The following is a 19452-nucleotide window of genomic DNA, read 5'->3' on the forward strand; positions in this document are numbered from 1 at the left end:
GGAGACCCAGGCCCAGCTCTGGCTCAGCCAGGACTTCTGCTCGGCCGGGGTCCCTGGCGCCACTTACGTTGATGATGACTGCCAGCTTCCCAACGCCTCTGAGAATGTTGTACCAGATGCCTGGGGGGAGAAGAAGTCACAGTTTTAAAGACCCCTCTTGGACTAGACTCTCGGCCATTCCAGCTACCAGGCGGCAGCCTGAGCCGGTGCCAACCTCGCAGGGGCAGGTTTGTTCTTTTCCACGGCAAGCAGAGACCCGCGGCGACGAGGAGCCATCTGTGGACGTCCTGGGGGAGCCAGGACAATGCCAGGGCCCCGGCATGCACCTGGCTCGTCAGCTGTTTGCGAGCGAGTTGGAGCTTCTACAAGAGGTGCTTAAAACAGCTGCTCCCCAAGTGATTCTGAATGAGCTCCCCGTGAACCTGTTCATGCTACTAACTGGCTTGGGTGAGACAGGTCCGACTCCGGCGCTAGAACACCCGTGCCAGGGCCAGGCCCGACGTGGCGCCGCGGCTGAGGAGCAAGGGCAGGGTCCCTGACTGGGGGGCTGGGGCACGCCCCAGGGGTGCCGATGCGACACCACTCTGTAAACCATTTCCCCTCTGGACACCCCCTTGCTTCCCACACCCCATGGCACAGCCTTGCACCGGATCACAGATGAACCACAGGATCACAGCACGGCCGTCCGTCCGCCTGCCGCCGGACAGGGGCTCGAGCGTGGCCCAGCGGGAAGCCCCTGCCCGTTAGGGCCTCAAGGCTGCACTTCCCGGGCAGGGTTTCGTGTCCCCCACCACGGCGACTTGGGAGGTAACAATCACACCTTGCTGCCGCCCATCACCGGCCCTTGGGCCAACGGCAGCTGTGGTCTCATTCGAGACGAGGAGTTTGTCGCAGCTCTGTTTGGTCTTTCCCTCGAGAGCAGCGGGTCCACTTTCCTGTTGGAACGGGCGTGGGGCCGTCACGCGGCTCTGCACTCAGGGCTCCAGGGCCGCCCCACCCTGAGGAAAGTGTGGGCACGCGGGCGGTGGCCCTGTGAGGGAGACGTGTCCTTCCAGAGTCAGCGTTTGCACACTTCCGCCACGAGTGGACAGCAGCCCTCGCCCGGCTTCTCCTGGGTGTGCGCTGGGCCGAGAGCGCGTTTGCAGACTGCACGCTCCAGGGCGGCTGTGACCTGCGCATCCCTGTATCTCCTGGGCCTGATGCGGTGTCTGACACAGGGGTCGGCGCTGCTGGTAAATGTTTGCTGAGCGACTGTGTGAGCGTAGAAAGCCCTTCCCAGCCAGACTCTTCGCGGCAGAGTGGAGATGGCAAAGTGGCAGCCTCGGGCTGTCCTGGCTGCGCGGCTGACTTGCCGGCTTTGCCTACTACTTAAAAAGTGTTGACTGGTGTTTAAAAACCGGATGATGTGTTTTGAAAATCTTGACTCGAGGCTTCAAAAAGATCCTCAGCTCTGGTCCGTGGCTGGTGTGTCTCCATGGCAACAGCGGGCTGTGGCTGGCGGTGGCGCCCCCTGCAGGCCAGGCTGCTCTCTGCACTCAGGGACCCCCACTGCCTCCTGTCACCCACCAGCCCGGCACTTGGGAGAAATACTCATCCAAACCCAGATCCCCGCCAAAGTGGGGGACAAAAAACTCAGAGAGGGCTGAAGGGTTTAAGAAACGGGGAATGGGCACATTGCCCCGTGGGAAGCGCACTCCCGGGGCTTGCCGTTCTCATGTCAGCGCACCCCACCCGGCCCTCTGGGCTCTGACTTGGGGTGCTGGGGTGTGGGCGAGCCCTGGGTGGCCATGAGGTCTCTGGGTGTGGGGTCCCTGGGAAGGGGCGTCTGGACTCTGCCCCACGGAAGCGCAGGACTCGGGCAGGCGAGATGGGCTGCTGGGGAAGGTCTTCACCCGCCTTCTGGGGGTCCTGCCACGCCTCCACGCCCGGTCCCCACACGTCCACGGGGGTGGGTTCAAGGAGATGCAGGGCCTGGACCCCGGCCCGGCCCACGGAACCGAACTCTCCCGGGGTGGGGCCGGGAGCCCTGAGTTACTGACTCACTCCAGGCTGAGACGCACGGCCCCCGGGATGTCTAGTGCAGGGGGAATGTTCTTTCAGAAAGCTCTTTGGCTTCTTTTATGAAACTCCCTCAAGGGGGAAACTGCCTCATTTTTTGTTTTTCACTTGGCTGCTTCTTCAAGGCATTTTTCTCATTCGAGGGGACTCTAAGCCCCGTTTCCAAGAACACAACTGGGAGGTATTTGGCAAAAGCCAGGTGCCGGGCGAGGCTGCTGCGCCCGCCCGGGAGCCGAGAGCAGGCCGCGGGCTCTGAGCAGCGAGGGAGAGAACAGGAAGTGGAGGTCAGGGCTGGGGGGCTGTGTCCGAGAGCTGCTGTGACCCGCTGCACCTCCGCCTGTGGCCACAGCAGGGGGACCAGGACACCTGCCCTCTGTGGCACAGCTGCCTGCAGCCACCCAGGGCGCAGGTCCCAGGGGCCACCGGGCCCACTGTCCCCACGGGGCGCTCGCCTGGAGGCCCTGCACGGATCACAGGAGGAAGACAAAAGCCTCTTGAAGGAAAGGTTACCGTCAAGGGGCCCGTAAACAAACGCGGAGAGAAGGCGGATTATGCCTTCGCCCAGGCAGGCAGGAACCAGGAAGTGTGCCGCTGATCCGTGAGAACCGAGCAAAACAAGGAGCAAGGAATCCAAGGACGCACGTGGAAGCCCTGCTGTGCCGGCAACGCCGGCGCCCTCCCTGGGACTGTGGGAAGCTGGGGCCACCGAGCTGCTCTTTCCCCTGGGTGGGTTTGCTCATTTTTGGATGCCACCATCTGGGGACGACCAGAGCTTGTCCAGGTGGAGGGTGCCGAAGCAAACACACGCCTGCTGTGACACGGCCAGGGCCTTTGTGGGGAAGGAGGGACAGGCACAGGCCTGTCTTACTGTCGCGGGCAGAGAGCCCCGGAAATTTCAAGGACGGTCTGAGAAGCCCCTGACAAGCCTTCCTAGCGCTCCCCTGGCGGGGCTTTGGCGGGCGATGTGAAGCTTTCCCCGCAAACGCTCCCCTCGTGCGGGGCTGGGGCCTGCTCTGGCTCTGGCTCAGCTCTGTTAAGCACCTGGGCCTCAGTCTCCCATCTGGAAAGTGGGACCAAGGCTTTGCCCAGGCTTCTGCCCGAGGCTCCCTGGAGGCCCCGATAGGCTGAAAGTCCAGGAGAAGTTAATGTCAGACACAGCGATGCGTCTACGAGTGGCCTGGGCTGCAATCTCACCTTGCTCCCGGGAGGGGCTTTGCAAACACAGCCTGAGGTCCAAATGCAGCCCACGGCCTGTCTTCCACCTGGCCACCAGCTAATAATGACTTCTTACGTTTTAAATGAGAAGTGAAAAATGTACGGACGACTGAGCCTTTTGGTGAGAGGCATTGTCTGGGACTTGAGGGCATCACCTCTTGGCCCACAAAGCCTAAGACATTCACTCCTGGACCCTTTACAGAACACGTGTGTTGACCTCCGATCTAGCGCGCCGGCAGATCAACGCTTTGCGTGGGCATCCGTGAGGCCAGACCCAGGCTGGTGGCCGCCGGCCCTCCCGGCCGTCAGGGCTGTGGGGTGAGGGGCAAGGGGCTCATCATGCCTACAGACGGCCAGGAGGGACTTTGGAGGGTCAGTTAGTTCAAGCGCTCTTGAAACCTTTCACATTTGTAACCAAAATCTTATAAGGCCGCTGAACACCAAGAGTGTTCGTTGCGTCTTCATTGTCTGGGTCCCCTAGATAAGAGGTGACATAGGGAGGCAGAAGTGTCCAAACAGAAGGTGACGACCTCTTATGCGCCAGCTCTGGCTGGGACGTCCCTGCCTACAGGGCACCCATGTTCCAGGCCCTCCCAAAGCCGGGCCCTTCCACAGCACCAGCCTGAAGCTGCAGGCGAACCAGGTGGAATCGCAGATATTTGACAGTGTTTGACCCGTGACAATGGCCAGAGTTCAAGTCACCTTGGAGTCGGAGGGTGGAGAATTGGCAGATCTAGTCACCAGGGGTGGGTGGTGGCCTTGCCACCAGAGGCCACGCAGTGGACCAAGGAGCTTCTAGCCAAGGCAGAGAGCCAGCAACTTAGGAGGGAACACGGACCACGACGGGGTGATCCGAGGGGTGTTTCCGATAAGAACGACACAAATAGCCAGGAACGGAGAAGCCCTTGGAAAGGCTGATGAAGCTTCCCATACCCTTTGCAAGGTTATGTTTGGCCTACGAAAGCCCAACCCAAAGACATCCTAGCACGCTAGTATATCATCTTTATTTCAGCAAAATGACAGCTAATGATCCCTCACATGTAATTCAGTCTTTTTTCTTCCAAGAATTAGCACAAAGGTGCTATTCTAATGAAAACTGAGTTAAATATGAGATACAGTGAATGTGTATTTATAATTTTGTTCCCAGCCTGCAAATCGGATCCCGCTTTAGGATAAGACAGCTGTCCTTGCTGGGGAGGGCTGGCTCTGGAGCTCTGCCCACTGGGTCTCCCCCAACCTTCGCTCCTCTCGGAGGGACAGTCACCCTGTTTCTGCTTAAATACCTCTGGTGACAGGGAGCTCTCTACCCCAGAAGCAAGTCTGCTCCGTTTCTGCCATCCATGACTGTCACAAAGCTATTCTTCACCCTGGCCTTAAACACGCATGCCCCAGCCCCCGTGCCCTCCCGCTACGCGGATGAGGTGTGCCTTTGACTTGGGGCTAAAAAGCCCGAGTTGGGTTTCACCCTGGCCTTGACCCCACGGGCAAGTCGTGCCATGTCTCAGATGCTCTTCCCTCCCCTGAGGAAGGGGGCTCCTTCCTTCTTTTCCTCTTCCTCCACCATACGTGACGTGGGAAGGCACTTTCCCTGACGGTCTAGCGCTGAGCTCAGGGCACGCAAACGTCGGGGTGGGGTATTGAGAGCCATCAGAGAGCACTCGTGTCTCCTGGGCCGCAGACTGACATTCGGACACCCTAGACTTGCTCTTCCCAACCGTCCTCCGTGGGACAGGGGTCAGCGAGCCCTGAGGTCTTGCATCGTCCGTCCCCAGGCTCCGTCCGGGATAGGGGACGCTTGGCTGGCCCTGCTCTAGCTCCGGCGGGCAGCAAGCCCCTCCCCAAACCCCACACGCGCTCGGAACCGGTCCCGCTGGCCCCTGGGGTTGGGTCACTCACCGATGTCTTTGGCTCTGACGGCCACCGGCCTTCGGAGCTCGGTGACGAACTTTTTGGCGTCCAGGCGGATCTCGATGATGTTGTTCAGCAGTGCGAACAGCGGCGCCAGCGGGAAGGACGCGACGAACAAGGTGACAAAGCCAAACTGGATGACTGTGGGGAGAGCCAGGCACCGTCAGCACCGTGAGGGCGGCCCCTCCCCACCCCCGCGCGCCGAGCTCAGCCCCACAGACTGCGGTCTGCGGCCCTGCCGCCGTGAGCCCACCTGCACGGACACCTGCAGGCGCGTGAGAGGGGCTCTGGGGACAGGCCCACTGTGACCCCAGCCAGGAGGAGACGTAAGGGGAATTCCAGACTTTGCCCCGAATCTCAGTATTTGGCTCTTGAACCACGGCAATGTTCACTTATCATATGTCTAATCCTGAAAAAATCATCACTAATTGTAAAAAAGATCCCCAAGCACGAGAAGGCCCAGGCCGTGGTCATCCCCGGGCCTGGCTGGGAAGGGACATGGCTTGGCCCTGCTGCTTCCTTCACCAGAGGTCCCTGGGACCTGGGGGCCTGCCCGCGCCGCTGCGACTTTGAGAGCCCCAAACCTCCCTTCCACCGGGTCTCCGGCCAGTACCCCTGGCCAGGACGACGTCGTCCCTCCGCCTCAGGCCCGCACTCCCGCAGCCCGCGCTGGGCTTCTCGGACCCGGGATGCCGCAGCCAGCACAGGGCTGGGCTGCGAGAAGGTCAGGAAAAGGTTGCCGAACGGAACTGAGGTGGGGAAGCTGGTTCAGGAACCGCACAGCAGGACCCGGTCCAAGAGCGCCCGGTGCCAGGTGGTAAACAAGGAAGCCGGCAGAATGTCACTTGTGCCTGGCGGCTGAGAGTGGGCATTGTTAGCCTGTGGAGCGGGTGGGTGGGGGGAGCTGTGGCGCTGTGTCTCCGTGGGCCTGTCCCTCGCCAGGGCAGTGGGTGTGGTGGGATGTCCCTGGACACTGGCCCTGTCTGAGGTCTGGAGGCCTCGCGGGGGCTGGGCAATGTGGGCCACATGTGTGGGCCGGGGCTGCCAAGCCCCCAGGTTGGAGATCGCTTGCGGGGTGGGTTTCCGCACTTCTGAGTGGCATTAGTGGGATGAGGGGGAGCGGAGGGGAAGCTGGAGACACCACTAGGGCTGGGGGCGAGACATTCCCAGCTGGGCCTTTTTTTCCAGTCCACATCTGTGTGCTCCGGGCGCCCAGCTTGGGTCTGCCCTGGAAGAGAAGACTGGCACGCTGGGCGGGGAGAAAGCCGGGCGAAGTGTGCCTCAGTCGGCGGGGGCCGGGGTGGGGCACGGGGGCCACTCCCTGCGTGCGTGGCAGGAGCAGCCTGCTCTGGGGAATGCCTTCTGCAAACCCACGAGGAACACGGGACGTAACCTCCAGCCACCAGGAAAAGAAGTCTGGGGAGGGGGCTGCCGGTCTCTTGGCCAATCACAGGCTGTGCTATTTTCTTGCTACCTATTCTCCCTGGGGTCTCCGAAGAAAGGCGCGACCTTGCAGGCAGGGGAGGCCCAGCTCCCAGAGCCCTCCCCGCTGGCCTCGGGCACACGCTGAGTCTAAACATGGGAAGGAGCAGCCGCCTCTGGGTCAGCTTGGATTTCACTCCAGGAGGAAACAGAGAAGACTTGCCGGCACACGACAGACACTCAGGATTCTTCTCTTTCTGAGTCAGTGGCACTAGTGCTTCCTGCACAGTCATCTGGGGAGCGGGAATGACTTTTTTGGACCGATCAGGCCAATAGGAGAGCAGCAGAAGGCACTGCTTGTGGTGCAATTGAATAGAAAGGTCGTGGCCGTGCAGGGCAGGCCTCAGCTGCCCTCACTCCCAGGCCTCACCCAGCATGGACCAGGGAGGGCCGGGAACCAGCATTGTGAGAAGCTGCCCACAGTGGCCGGGGTGCTGCACTCTGGGTGCCCCTCTGCACGAGTCCTCCAGACTACCTTTGCTCATCCACTCAGTCAGCAAGCACACAATGAGCACCCACTGTCTACCTGGACCTGCTCTAGGGGCAGGTGCCGGGACTGAAGAGCAAGAAGGAAAGCGCCTGCCTTCACAGGCTTCGATCCTACCAGGGAGAGACAGGCAGAAAGGGGGCCGTGAGGCCCGAGGGTGTCAGCTGGTGATCAGAGACGCAAGGCGGGGGAGGGGCAGAGGGGCAGGACTGTGCAGGGGAGGGGCTGCCCCTTTAAATATGGTGGTCAGGGAAGACCTCTCTGTTGGGGGACATTCTAAGTAGAGCCCTAGAGGGAGAGAGTGAGTCATGCAGGTATTTGGGGCAGAGCATGCCAGCAGGGGGATAGTTTGTGCAAAGGCCCTGGGGCAGGCATGAATGCTGTGTGTTTGGGGAACAGCAATGAGGCCAGGTAGTCAGGGCAGAGGGAGGCAGGAGAGAGAGGTAGGAGATGGACCGGGTCAGGGAGACTCTGGGTGGCCGTGCAGGCCACCTGGCCTGTTCCCAACTCCCCTTTGCCCCACCCCTGAGAGGTATGTGCCAGCTCTCAGCATCCTCCTGTCCAGCAACACGACTGGGACAACAAGGCTCAAGGCCTGGGTCTCCATGGGTACCTGCTGTGTGCTGGGGGCTGCAGACAGCCCACAGGGCAGCAAGCCCCAGCACCTGCGACTCAGGAGCTCTGCCAGGACAAGCCACGGACCCAAATAGGATTCCTGAAGGGCTTTAGGGTTTGGAGGAGCCACCCGCATTGCTGGGGCCCAGGGCGAGGCAGGGTCTTGCAGCTCAGAGGGGCCAGGCCTCCGGCTGGCAGTGGGCAGGGGGAAGAGGAAGAAGGAAGAGCTGCTTGTCCTGTGCTGTGTCTGGCTGGGCTGGTGGGGACCGTGCCTGGGGGATGTGGATGCTTGAGCCGGGCCTTGGAGGACAGGCCCAGCTGGAGGAACCACACTCACAGACCTGGGGTGGAGGCGCGGCGCCTGAGCACCCCTCCGCCCGCTTTCGGAGCGCGCTGGGCACTGCGAGTTGGGGGCTTCGCTGCCCCCCAGGCTGGCCTGTTTCTCTTCTGCAGTCGCCTGCCTGCCCGCTGCGGCCAGCCCTGCCCCCGACGCGACTCACTCATTTCCATGTACTCGGGCGTGAGGCCGGCGAAGGGCTCCAGGTTGTAGTCCACCTCGTAGCGCTGCTTCCTCTTCACGTGCTCCTCGTGCTCGGGGGGCCTCTGCCGCTTCAGCTTCAGGTGGCGGATCAGCTTCTTCATTTTCCTGGGGGCACGGGGTCATCGGGTTTGCGGCAAGGTGGGTTTGGGGCCGTGTCTGCATGTCTAAGCTGCATCTCCAGTTTTCTGTATTGAACCCTGATGAGCTTGTCTGCAATCCTTTCTCTGTTCATTATTCCTTTGCCCCTGACCCAAGAGGCAGGGCAGAGCGGCAAGCCTCTGTCTGCTACGTAAGGAAGGGCACAGGCCACCCACAGCCACAGGAGGGACACGGATCAAGGAAAGTAGTCCCACAAGTGCCCGACTCCAGAGAGCCGCCGCGCCTGGGGAGGAGGGACTGGGGACAGGGTTTCCGAAGGGTGCAAGGTGAGGAAGCCAAGCCCCTGGCTCTCTATCTGCCAGTCCTGGGGGCCAGCACCAGGGTTTGGTGCCTGTGGGCACCCTGCGTCCTCAGCCAGCTGGGGGAGTGGGATGTCATCGGCGTCCCCCTCTCCATCGTCCACGGCGGGTGCCTCTGCCTATCTCTCTCTGTCCTCACCCCCTTCCTGTTTCTGGTTTCCTGTTTCTGGTGCCCCCATCCCGGGCCAGGCCCTGAGTCGCCTGTCACCCAGACCTCCGCGGGAGCCCACCCCAGCACCCAGGCCCCGCGCGACGCGGAGGGACGCAGAGCCGCGGTGCCACTCACGGGATGCCGATCTCGAACAGGTTGTTCTGGATCAGCTGCTTCCCCAGCATGATGATGCTCAGCTGGATGCACAGCTCCATCAGGCAGCCCCCCGGCGCGCACTGCGGGGACAGAGCAAGTCAGCCCCGCCCTCGGGGACGGGAGAGATCCCTGGGGGGGGGGAGGTGACCCTCTGCCGTGGGCTGACTGTGTGCTCCAAGGAGAGATCTCAAGCCCTAATCCCTGGGAGCTGCGAATGTGCCCATATTCGGGAAAGGGTCTGTGCACACGGAACCAAGGCGAGGTCATGCGCAGTAGGGGGGCCTCGGACCAGTGACTGGTGTCCCCATAAGAAGAGAAAACACCGACACAGAGGGAAGAAGCTGTGTGAGGACAGAGGCTGGAGCGATGCCCACAGGAACACCAGGGGTTCCCAGCCCCCACCAGGATCTGGAGGGATCCCTCTCTAGAGCCTTCGGAGGGAGCACAGCCCTGGTGACACCTTCCACAACTGTGAGATAATGAATTCCTGTTGTTTTAAGCCACCTAGTCTGTGGTGTTTTGTTGTGGCAGCCCCGGGAAACGAATATTCCTCGCCTACAGGCTGTCGGGGCTGGAACTAAGGCCGGGGGAGGGGAGTGGGTTGCCAGAGAGTGGGTCTCGGGCTCCTCCTCCTTCCCCGGGCCAGAGCCCCGTCCCACATGGCAGCTGCCTGTCCACAGACCCTGCAGCTGGCAAGCCACACGGGAGGCAGCTGCCACCCCTCCGAGGCCACCTTAGGCCAGGGACTGGGCAGGCAGGTGAGGGTTAGACACCTTTGTGGGCCAGAAGCTTAACTTGTCCAGGCAAAGGAAACACAATGGATGCTCGGTGGCCCCTGGGGCACAGTGAACCCTCTCTGAGTCCCGAGCAAAACTTTACAGACAGCTACTAAAAAAATCTGTCTCGGAGAGCCCTCTTTTCATAAAAAGCCATTATGTCCTTTGCTTCATTCTAATCTACAAAGGCATTTCCCCAACTTTTCTAACTATGGATGAGTTTGACAGGGTATCACCTATGTGTCATGTAAAAAGTGAAGAGTACTTCATGGGCTTTTTGCAAAGCCCCGTGACTGGGGACGAGGCCCATGTCTAGGGACAACCAGGGGCCTGCCCTCAGGTGGCTGATCCTCTCTGCTGCCCTCCAGGTGGCCTGATCGCCCTGTTCCTGACGTCCACTCCAACCCGTTCCACCTTGTTTGGTAGAGTCTTTATCAGGAAGGCCCGCTCCCTATTTCCTGACAAGTGTGATTACTCCGTGAGCCAGAACTGCCAACTGGTCACTCCAAGACCTGGGCTGCTCACAGGCCCCGAAGCCCCAGCGTGGTCTGACGGAGCTGCTGCTCGTGGGACAAACACAGAGGAGCGAGTCACCGGCCGTGACTCAGGGGCAGGGGGCAGGCTGGCGCCCTGACCAGACGCTCTGGGCCAGAACTGCTAAGCAGAAGCCAAAGGTCACCAGCCTCATGTTCGAGGGTAGAGAAGTGGGCGTTTTGGTAAAAATATGTAGCTACGTTCTGTTCTGTCCTCATTAAAGCATCTTAACCAGAGTGAGAAATTGTCAAAGTCTTACCGAAATAAAAGAAGAAAAGAGAAAAGAAAACTGTGTGTGATTTTTTCCTTTTTCGTTAACTCCGAAGAGATTTTATCCTTTTAGGGTAACTCTATAGGAACACGCCACGTAAGATCAGAGCCCCGCCACCCCAGGCGGAGAACAGATTCCATCGGGAAGGAAAGCAACGACTCGCTACTTGCTTCACAAGTATGCACCATTTGCTTCCTTCGAGTTCCCCGTTAGACAACCTGGGACGCCAGGCGGGGAGGCGCTGCCGGAAAGTCACTCACCTCCTCCATGCGGAAAGAGCGGAAAATGTACACGTAGTCGCCTGGGCGTCCCACAAACCTGAAACGGTTGGGGAGGCTGTTAGAGAGGAGACGAGCCCGCACTGGGCCGGGGGAGGGGCCGCCCTGGGAGGACCGTGCTCCCCGTGACTCCAGAAGGCTGAGCCTCGAACGTGTTCACAGCCTTCTCCCGAGGCCCGGCGTCGCCCGCTAGAGCACAGCCGTGGTGGCTTTCCACCGGTGGAATGTTCGTTGGATTCCCGTTCCCAGAGAGGGGTAAGAAAACGGAACTTCCCTAAAGGAAAACGTGTGTCGGAGGGACAGAGGGACGGGAATCTGAGAGGGTGCTAAGGTGAAGCCCACTCCGGCCGAAACCATGTGCTTTGCTGGCCGCCGGGAATTCGGGATGCGCCACGAGACAGCCAGCATGGTGTCACTCTGCGACCTGGGGCAGGCTGGGGCAGGTGGGGGCCAAGGCCACCCTGAGTGAGGACAAGCAGCCTCTGAGCTTTGGGGGCTGGTGTGCAGTGGGGGGCCTCTGAGAGCCTGCTCTGTCCTGGGGGCTCTCAGGATGGACGGGACCCCTGGGTGGGGCTCTCGGACCCTGCTCTGGGCGTGCGTGGCACTTGTAAACCACGTGATGCCGAGGAAGGGGCCTTTGGGAGGGGTTCCGAGATCAGACCTGCCGGCCCCTGGCCGAAGGGGTGGGTGGGGCATCATGGTGGATGGCCAGAGGCCCCTCGACAGCCTGGACGGTCCAGGTGTGGGGTTCACCCACCAGGAGCCTAGGACGTGGCTCAGCTGGCCAGTGGCTGCATTTCTCTGCCCTCCTGGTCTCTCCTGGCCTCACTCTGTGGACTCGGCCCTGCCTGCTGTGGGGGTTGCTGCCCACCTGGAGCTTGTTGCCTGGGGTCCCGACTGCCTGGGGTCCCCCCTGCCCAGGGTCCCTGCTGTTCTGGAACCTCAGCAGGAGCCAGGCCTTTCCCCGGACCTCGTCAGCTGCGGGAGCCACAGCGACTGCTCGGCCCTGGGCCTCCAGGTGCCCCCGCCCACAGGTAAGGGAGAGGCTTGCTCTCCCCTGGACTCGGGAGGAGCAAACTGGGGACAGGCTGAAGAAGTCCTTACCGGCCTTTGAAGAAAGCCACGTAAAAGATGGGAGTGTAGGAATTCACGAACTTCAGCAGAAAAGCCTTGAAGATCAGCCTCTCCTCGAAGCTCTTCTCCGTCTTTGGGACCTCTAGAGGGAGGGGGACGGGGTTGCTGAGGCTGCGGCTGGGACGCCCCAACAGCCAGGTCCAGCCTCGGGCTGATCACTGGCACCATCATGTCACTCAGCTCTCATGGGAGCGCAGGGCCAGCGCTCAGGGTCCCCATTCACAGACAGGGAACCGGGGCCCAGAGAAGTTAAGCAACAAGCCTGAGATTGCACAGCAAGAGGGAGGCAACGTGGGCTGTCCGACTGCAGGCACTCACCGATCTTGGTGAGCCACCTGGCTATACAGCCGTAGACCTCGTCCAGGAGGATGATGACCACTAGGTTGATGACGACCGCGGTGGCCGTGACCGTGACCCGTATGTTGGACCGCACGGAGGGGGAGGAGTTCATGGCTAAGGCGGCGGCTGTGGAGATTCTGTAGATGATGACGCCAAGGACGATGGCAAACGTCACTGCGATCTGCAAAGGGGAGGGGGCGCTCTTGGCTGGGGAACCCCCGGACCCCCCACACCTGCCCCATCTGCCGTCTCAGCCCAGGGCCCCCCAACCCACTTCTGCTTCAACAACACAAAGACTGACGTTTCCTGGCCCCTCCAAACGCTGGGTGCTCCGCACGTGTTAACCCACCACAGACAGAGAACAAGTGGCTGGTTTCTATTTCGTGGAAGAGGACACCGAGGTTCAGAGGGGTAACATAGGCAGGCCAGGTCGCCGGCTGGGATTTACCAGGTCCACTCAAGCATTCCTAAGCACAGCGCAGGACATGGCAGGGCCACACCCCAGTGGCTGTCCTGGCTGGTCCTAGAACAGGCTGACCCCTGGGCGGGGGCTTCTCCCCGCTACCTGGGGTGACCTTGAGCTTCTGGAAGCGGTGACATCCTCAGATGGTTGCTGGGCTGAGGTGTGCCGGCCTCCCAGCCACCTCCCAGAGACCCTACCCTGTTAAATGAGGTGGGTGGGGCCTGGGGTGGGGCAGGTGACAGGTCTGGCTGGGAAACGGAGCAGGTCCCTTCTCCCAACCTACTCAGAAGCAGCAACACCCTCTGGCTCACCACGAGAGCGAGCCCCTCCCCTTGCCAAAACCACCGTGGGACCAGAACATTCCATGAAACTGGGGCTGGCGGTTGCCTGAGAGATGGGGGTGGAGCTGGCTGCAGTGACAAGCTTGTTCCACACACAGCGGTCTGTCTGTCTGTCTGGGTTCCTCTTCCTTTTCCTTATGGGTCTAGCTCAACTGGGAAGACCCAGTCCTTATCCTGCCCTGCCCAGGGGTGTGGACGCCCCATCCTGGGCGCTCGCTGAAGACGGACAGATGGACGGAGGGAGCGCCCAGCAGAGCTGGCATTTCAGCCTGTGTGAACCCACCTGCCGTGTGAGGCTCTGTCTTGCCCTGGGACACCACGCGCCTGCAGAGTGCCGACCTGTCCTCGACGGTATGGTCACACATGGCGCCCAGGACAGGCTGGGGCTGTGCCGTGTGTCTCCTGGCTACCGCTCGGGACGGGTGTGGTCTGTTCACCTGGAGCGAGGCTGCGGCACTCAGAAATCTCCCTCCAAAACTCTTACTTTATATATTGGGCCATTAACTGCTGCCACACGCCATGAACTCTGGCTTCTACAGACATCTGCCAGTGACCACACCCCACCCAGGGAAGCGTCTGCGGCACACAGCACACCCAGACCAGGGGTGGCCCAGCTGCAGCGAGCGGGGACCACTCCCTGCCAGCTCCGGGAATGAGGGCTTTCCATGGGAAACCCCTGCGTCCTGCCAGGAGGCCCCTCCCTGGGGAAGGCGTCGCCTAGCCTCGAAGATGTCCCTGTGCCAGTCTGCTGAGGTGCAGACGGGGCAGGCCTGTGGAGACCCAGCCAGTGGCCTCCGCCCCAGCAGACGTCCCCCCGCCCTGCCAGCGGGCCGCCGTGCTCCCACGACAGGCCCCCGCGGTGGCCTCCCTTCCTGGAGGCAACTCCCCTCCAAACACAAGCGTCCAAGGGCCAGGGTTTGGCTGATTGCTCATGCCCGGGTCTTCAGGACCAGGGCTGCAGGGCACATCCCAGGTGCTCAGCCACCTTTGTTCGGTGAATGAAGCTCCTGAGTTGGGGACAGAGCTGTGTCCTCATCAACCCCTTGAGTGCGATTTACTTGTGACAGGGGTTTACCAGGACATCGAGGGCTGGGAAAGGAGAGGCGGCTAGTTCTCCACCCGATATCCCTCTGCCCTTCCCCTATCATCCTTGCCGAGAGGACAGAACCCTCATTCCTCAGCCTTGCTGCAGGTTGGGGCAGCTGCAGGTTGGGGCAGCCGTGTGAAACGGCTCTCACCCAGGAGACAGATGCAAGCAGAGGTGCGGGCGGGCCTGGGAAAGCGCCTTCTAACAGTGGTAGCTTCAGGGCTCATCTCTCCTCCACCCCACCCCCCCGGCCCTGCCCCTCTCCCTGCCTGGAGAGCAGAGGTGAGGTTGGAGGTGAAGCAGCCACACTGTGACCAAGAGGGACTCATGCAGAGGACGGGTGAACCGAAGGTCAGAGAAGCCAGCAGCTCTGGTGGCATTGTGGAGCCACCAGACCAGCCCCAGACACGCCACCTCCTCTCCACCCCTTGCTGGCCCTTCTGCAAGGACGCTGCTTTCTCTTCACCAGAAGCAGCAGAGCCTAGGGGCAGACGTGGCTGCCTGAGCACCTGTTTCTGAGCCCCTTCTCCCACTGGGTGAGGGCTGGGGATGCTCTGAGGCAGGGACCGAGCCTGGTGCTGGCCAGAGGGGACACATCAGCCTCCAAGTGCGGCTGACCCTAATCCCACCCAGTTGCCGGGAGAGCGCAGAGTCTTCCCGGCACCGCCGCCTGGCTCCCGTTCTCCAGGGCAAAGGGAGGGGGCCTTGGAGTCCCCACCATTGAGGCCGCCCTTCTCCGGATTTGTCAGCTGAGATCCCTGTTACTGCGCCTGAGAGCATGAGGAGAAACTGAGTCCTCACGCTGCTTTCCATGGTCCCCACTCGACCCGGAAAACGGAGACCGCCCTGCTGCCCCTCTCCAAGTGTGTCTGGAACGCAGGGATCTTGGAGGAGATCACCCGACTGGCTCTGGCTCCACCGCGTCCTGGCTGGCCTAGGGGAGGGTGTGGCCTTTCTTGGGACTGGCCAGTGGTGAGGATGGAATGAATTGCTGCTGCCAGGCCCTCAGCACACCTCGGTGCCCGGCTGCCAACCCTCGCCCTGGGTACCAGGCCATGGGCTGGGCGGTCATACCAGGCTCTGACTCAGAGTTCCTGGGCTGCATGAGGGCACTGTCACTTATAATGTGACCAGGTGGCCCTGACCACTTGGGGGATGATGGAAGCACAGCTAACGTGCAGCAAGGCAGATCAATTTAGGGTTGAAGTCCCTGGGATTGAAATCCCCTAAGAGCCACGTGGTGTTTGCCCATGACCTGAGGCACAGACCCCGGGCCCCTGAGCAGCACCGCTATAATTTTTTTTTTTTTTTTTGAGACAGAGTCTCACTCTGTTGCCCGGGCTAGAGTGCAGTGGCATCATCTTAGCTCACAGCAACCTCAAACTCCTGGGCTCAGCGATCCTCCTGCCTCAGCCTCCCGAGTAGCTGGGACTACAGGCATGCGCCACCATGCCTGGCTAATTTTTTCTATATATTTTTAGTTGTCCAGATAATTTCTCTCTATTTTTAGTAGAGACGGGGTCTCGCTCTTGCTCAGGCTGGTTTCAAACTCCTGAGCTCAAACAATCCGCCCGCCTCGGCCTCCCAGAGAGCTAGGATTACAGGCGTGAGCCACCGTGCCCGGCCTGCCATAATTTTTGTCCCGTCTCTGCGTTACTTATTTAATGGTTTTCTTAAAAATTCCTCGTTTTGTCTTATATGAGATATCTGTGAGATCCCAGGTTTGCAGGACTAATGACTTAAATAAACGCGTCACTCTCAAAGTGAGAGGTGTGTGCCAGGGACACCTGAGATCCTCTCACGTACCCACAGGGCACGGACGGCCCCCCTTGGGGCTCACTTTGGAACGCTGGCCCCCTCCCACCTTAGGGGTAGTGCTGGAATCTCCCCCGCCTACCCGCTGCCCTGAGGAGACAGGGCCACCAGGCCTAGGCCGACCGGCACCACAGCGTCCAAGGCTGAACCCGGTCAGGTGGGCGCTGATCACCTCCCTGAATTCCTCCCACCTCGGCCTTCCGGAACTCACCATGAAGACAATGGACACCAAGTTGGTGAAGTAGGCGGGGAACCGGTCTCTCCAGGTCAGCTTCACCTTGTCTGTCTACAACACGAAACAGTGCGGTCAGCGGAACCGTGGCGGGGGGGTGAGTCTGTGTGTGTGCGCGCGTGTGCGTGTGTGTGTGTGTGTGTGCTCACGTACAACTCGGACGACAGAAATACTCAGAAAAACCTTAGAGAATGCCTGCGGGTGACAAGCCCATGTGAATGCCTAGCATTCAGAGAAGCATCCGGGCCTTCCCACCTATGAAATGTTATGTGATAATGGAAGTAACAGCTGTTTAAAAACGTGACTCCCTGGTGCCCGGGGCGCAATGGTGTCCAATGCCTTCTAAGGACCATTAGACCCACGTCTGGGAGAAGCCTGGATCTGGAGTCCCTTTCTTCAGTTGAAAGTCTTACTTTCAGGGCTAGAAGATCTAAGATGTTTTGCCATTTGCCACCCAGACCATAATAGTTATTTTTCCTTCGTGGAGCACGTCGGAACAAGCAACCAGCATTACGAGTTACGATGTTGTCTGCCGCACAGCGACGCCAGCCTGCAGCGACACCGGCCTGGAGGCTCTCGGGCCTGAGGGTGGCTTGGCCAGAGGTACCGCAGGCAGGAGCTGTCGCTGCCTGGGATGTTTCCAGTGGGAGTGGGTTTTTTAAACAGGAAAATGCACGTATCACATTGTCACAGGAAGCTGTCACGGACATTACACGGGAGGCCACTCATTCCAGGCGTGGGTCGCATGCGTGTTAACGAGAAAACCAAGACCCGCTTGCAGGCAGTTGTGACAAGCACGTTTCACGAGCTCCAAAGCAAGCCAGGGCCACCCCGCACGCGGACCCACCACAGCCATGCAGTGCCACCTCAACACGCGGCGGGCTCGCTGGGTGCGGAAGGCAGGCAGAGAAACACGGATGTGAATGTTAAAGATAAACACAACGGAGTTTGCTGAGGAGAAACACAGTCGACTCGGATTGTCTGCGCACAGTCAAGACTCGCGTTGCCCCGAGATAGAGAAGTACCAATTTCACCCCCGCCATGGCTGTCTTAACCCTCTGCTTCCATTTGTTTGTCGACTCCTCTGGAATGTGCCGGCGCTTCTGAGGGCGGGTGGGGGGAAGAGAGCACCGTGCGGTGAAGCATGAGGAGGCGCCCCGGCCCCCGCCCGGGGCCGACACCCCCTGGGCAGCAGGCCCCTCCGCGTGCTCACTCGCGAGCGCGCCGCCGAGGCTGAGTTGGGCTCCGGGCGTTTTAGACAAACAGGAGATGGCAGAGAGCCCCCGTCTACGAGAAAGGCTGCCGCCAAGGTCGTGGAAACACGAGACCGAGGATTTGGAGACGGAGGCTCCAGCGTGGACTCACCACTGGGCTCCGTCCCGGCCGGTCGCACGAGACGGCTGCCGGGATTTCAGGTATGTGGTGTGCAAGGACACAGGTCACCACGAGCATGCTACCACGGCACGAAGGAAGCCGCACCCAGAAGCCCAAGTTAACGCACCAATTAAGTGGTGGATCTTTCTGTCATAAACCAATTTAGTGCCATAGCTGGGGGAAAAATCAAAACCAAAAAGCAGCCGCTGGGAGCGAAATGAAAGGAAGGAGAAAATAAGGGGTACGGCCCGCCAGAAGCGGGCAGGGCCCGGGGCCACCACCTGAGCTCCGCAAAACTAAACCCGGTACCTTTGCTGTTCTGACGTGATCAAAGGGGTCGGGCCAAAACCAAGCCACAGAGGCAGAGGGACCATGTGTCCCAAAGGTGGCTTCCGGCACCCACTGCCCAGATCCGTTATTTCAGCATGGTTAAGGCCCTTGTGTTAAACGGGCACGGCGTGTGCCACGCCACCCTTGTCCCCTTAAGAAGAAATGAAAGGCCCATCCATGCTCACTCTGAGAGGTGCAACCACAAAGCCACAGGGTGGACTCTCGGGGGCCCTACGCTGACTCCTAAGACATCCTGACCCAGGCCTGGAGCCAGGGACACTGCCCTGAAAACACCAGGAGGGGTGCAGGCCTCAGGCGCGGTGGCGTCAGGCCTCGCGCTGCGCCAGGCGGCCGGGAGGGCCAGAGGGGCTGGGGCCAGTTCAAAGGCACCGAGCGGCCGCTCAGAAGACAGTGTGCCACAGGCCGATTTGTTAACCCAGTCAGACGGTCTCTTTATTTTAGGGTAACAACTCCTGCTTTTGTGGTTAAATTCTTCGTACCCTCAAACCCTGCTCAGACCCTAAGAGGGGTTCAGGAGGGTGCACTTCCTCCCTGACTGCGGGAGGACCGGGCTGCACCGTCGATTTTCTTTGTGTTACAGGAGCTGGGCCTTTTGGGGGGCTTCCTGGAGCACCCCCTTTGCCTTCCAGATGGGATTACGGCAATTGTGACCCTTGGCCACCTGGAACCAGTGAGCTCTGTCCCTGGCATCTCAGACAAGGAAAGAGAAACTTAGGGGTTTGTCCTCCTCCGTCCCAGAGCCTGAGAGTGCAAATGGGACAGCAAAGTCCGGGAGCCTGGGGGAGTGTCCTTCCCCTGTTCCCAATCCCTCCAGAAGCCAGGGCAAGCTTCTCCTGCCTCGGTCGGGGGCTGGCAGGGCCCAGGGGGGCTCCACACTTGCCTGTCCCAGGTCACATGAAAAACCACCATGAACAAAGTAGCCAAGTACCTCTAGAGGCCTGGGAGAATTCAGGCTGTGATTGTGATTGTCAATTTGAATGAGAGGTTTGAGGAAAAAGAAAGGCATTTATTACAAAGTGAGGATGGCCTCGAGAACATCACAGAAACATTTTTCTCCCTCACTCTTACACTAGGAATGAAACAAGGAACTGGCCATTTGCTTAGGGACCCTGGTTTGGCAAACACTTCCATTTCATTATTTAACATAGAACACGAAGGGGCAGACAGGACTGCCAAAAAGCCTCAAAGCAAAATGTTTGCTTAAGTTTGACATCACCCTCCGGTTACATCAAGGAGATAGAAATAGCAGATTTGATGAACTATACCCTTTCTGCCGAATCTGGCCCCCTGCCTGTTTTTGTAAATAAAGTTTTATTGGAACACAGGCCCTTCTGTTTACCTACTGTCTATGGCTACTTTCGTGCCACAATGGCAGAGCCGAATAGT

General features: G+C 60.1%; 1 protein-coding gene across 4 annotated transcripts in view; it reads right to left on the reverse strand.

Annotated features, from left to right (window-relative positions):
• Positions 1-19452, reverse strand: part of ANO1 (anoctamin 1, calcium activated chloride channel) — a 194623-nt gene that overhangs the window by 9937 nt on the left and 165234 nt on the right. For 3 of the 4 annotated variants that reach the window (XM_012665634.1, XM_012665635.1, XM_012665633.1), the window contains 8 exons: positions 16321-16395; positions 12383-12584; positions 12035-12146; positions 10913-10970; positions 9051-9151; positions 8266-8411; positions 5170-5322; positions 68-120 (listed from right to left, as the gene is read on the reverse strand). In XM_012665634.1, the coding sequence (XP_012521088.1) occupies positions 68-120; positions 5170-5322; positions 8266-8411; positions 9051-9151; positions 10913-10970; positions 12035-12146; positions 12383-12584; positions 16321-16395 (900 nt within the window). Of the gene's footprint in view, positions 1-67; positions 121-5169; positions 5323-8265; positions 8412-9050; positions 9152-10912; positions 10971-12034; positions 12147-12382; positions 12585-16320; positions 16396-17366; positions 17445-19452 lie in introns of all 4 variants that reach the window. The other variant, XM_012665636.1, reaches the window with a different exon arrangement.

Source organism: Propithecus coquereli, unplaced genomic scaffold (assembly GCF_000956105.1).
Source record: "Propithecus coquereli isolate 6110/MARCELLA unplaced genomic scaffold, Pcoq_1.0 Scaffold120, whole genome shotgun sequence".
NCBI classification, from domain to species: domain Eukaryota; kingdom Metazoa; phylum Chordata; class Mammalia; order Primates; family Indriidae; genus Propithecus; species Propithecus coquereli.